The sequence below is a fragment of the Nicotiana tomentosiformis genome, chromosome 9, assembly GCF_000390325.3.
Source record: "Nicotiana tomentosiformis chromosome 9, ASM39032v3, whole genome shotgun sequence".
NCBI lineage: Eukaryota > Viridiplantae > Streptophyta > Magnoliopsida > Solanales > Solanaceae > Nicotiana > Nicotiana tomentosiformis.
Genome location: NC_090820.1, coordinates 23,938,072 through 23,940,042, shown reverse-complemented (window position 1 = coordinate 23,940,042; position 1,971 = coordinate 23,938,072). Strand labels below are relative to the sequence as shown.

The 1,971-nt window shown below is 43.6% G+C and overlaps 1 protein-coding gene across 1 annotated transcript; it reads left to right on the top strand.

Annotated features, from left to right (window-relative positions):
• Positions 1 to 345: 345 nt before the first annotated feature.
• On the top strand, positions 346 to 1,065 carry LOC138898485 (uncharacterized). Its single transcript, XM_070184554.1, has 2 exons — positions 346 to 671; positions 936 to 1,065. Exons 1-2 carry the CDS (start codon positions 346 to 348, stop codon positions 1,063 to 1,065), a joined length of 456 nt encoding a protein of 151 aa, XP_070040655.1.
• The last annotated feature ends 906 nt before the right edge of the window (positions 1,066 to 1,971 follow it).

Genomic DNA, 1,971 nt, shown 5'->3' with positions numbered 1-1,971 from the left:
ATACAGTGTATTGTGATACTTCTCAGATTGGTATTGGGTGTGTCTTAATGCAAGAGGGTAAAGTGATTGCTTATGCTTCATGTCAGTTGAAGCCACATGAAAAGAACTACCTTGTTCATGATTTAGAGTTGGCAGCTATTGTCCATGCATTGAAGATTTGGAGGCACTACCTCTATAGTGTCTCTTGTGAGGTATTTACAGATCACCGGAGTCTTCAACACTTATTTAAACAGAAGGATCTAAATTTGAGACATCGGAGATGGTTGGAGCTGCTTAAAGATTATGATATTAATACTCTGTATCATCCCGCGAAGGCCAATGTGGTGGCCTATGCCTTGAGTAGGAATGGGTAGCCTTGAATTCATTCTTATTGGGGAAAGGCCTCTTGTGGTCGATGTTCAGGCCTTGGCCAAACAGTTTGTGAGATTAGATATTTCGGAGCCCAGTCGGGTTCTAGCTTGTGTGGTTTCTTGGTCTTCTTTATATGATCGCATCAGAGAGCGCCAGTACGATAATCCCCATTTGCTTATCCTTAAGGACACAGTTCAGCACGGTGATGCCAGGCATGTTACTATTGGGGATGATGGGGTATTGAGGATGCATGGTCGTATTTGTGTGCCAAATGTAGATGGGGTGCGTGGATTGATTCTTGAAGAAGCCCATAATTCACGGTATTCTATTCATCCGTGTTTCACTAAGATGTACCAGGACTTGAGGCAGCACTATTGGTGGAGAAAAATGAAGAAAGATATAGTTGTGTTAGTAGATCGATGTTTAAATTGTCAACAGGTGGAATACGAGCATCAAAGACCGGGCGGATTGCTTCAAAGATCGAAAATTCCGGAATAGAAATGGGAGCGTATTACCATGTACTTCGTAGTTGGACTCCCACGGACTTTGAGAAAGTTTGATGCTACTTGTGTAATTATGGATAGGTTGACTAAGTCCGCGCATTTTATTCCAGTAGGTACTACTTATTCTTCGGAGCGGTTGGCTGAGGTTTATATCCGCGAGATTGTTCGCCACGGTATGCCAGTGTCCGTCATTTTAGATCAGGGCACGTAGTTTACGTCACAGTTTTGGAGAGCAACACAACGAGAATTGGGCACACAGGTTTAGTTGAGTACAACATTTCACCCTCAAACGGACGGATAGTCCGAGCGCACTATTCAGATATTGGAGGATATGCTACGTGCTTGTGTCATTGATTTTGGGGGTTCTTGGGATCATCTTATGCCACTCGCGGAGTTTGCTTATATTAACAGCTACCAATCGAGCATTTAGATGGCTCCGTATGAGACTTTATATGGGAGACAGTGTCGGTCTCCGGTGGGTTGGTTTAAGCCGGGTGATACTAGGATACTGATTTGGTTCAGGATGCTTTGGAGAAGGTTAAATTGATTTAGGAGTGGCTTCGCACGACACCGTCTAGACAGAAGAGTTATGACGACATGAAGGTTCGTGATGCTGCTTATATGGTTGGGGAGAAGGTTAGGCTCAAGATTTCACCCATGAAGGGTGTGTTAAGGTTCGGGAAAAAGGACAAGTTGAGCCCTCGGTATGTTGGACCTTTTGAAATACTTAAGAAGATTGGAGAGATGGCTTATAAACTTGCCTTTCCACCTTGTCTACCAGGTATTCATCCAGTATTTCATATATCCATGATCCAAAAGTATGTCGGGGATCCGTCTCATATTTTGGATTTCAGTACAGTGCAGTTGGACGGTAATTTGACTTATGATGTGGAGTCGGTGGATATTTTAGATCGGTAGGTTCGAAAGCTGAGGTCAAATAACATAGCGTCAGTGAAGGTACAGTAGAGAGGCCAGCCAGTCGGATAAGCTACTTGGGAGATTGAGTAGGAGATGCGGAGCAAATATCCACACCTATTTAAGACTCCAGGTATGATTCTAAACCCGTTCGAGGACGAACATTTGTTTAAGAAGGGGAGAATGTAACGATCTAGCCGAT

Bases quoted from the DNA above. Each gene is read 5' to 3' on its own strand.
- LOC138898485 (XM_070184554.1), top strand. From the start codon at position 346: ATGGGTAGCCTTGAATTCATTCTTATTGGGGAAAGGCCTCTTGTGGTC. The intron at 672-935 runs GTATTCTATTCA...AATTATGGATAG, and splicing joins GAAGAAGCCCATAATTCACG to GTTGACTAAGTCCGCGCATT.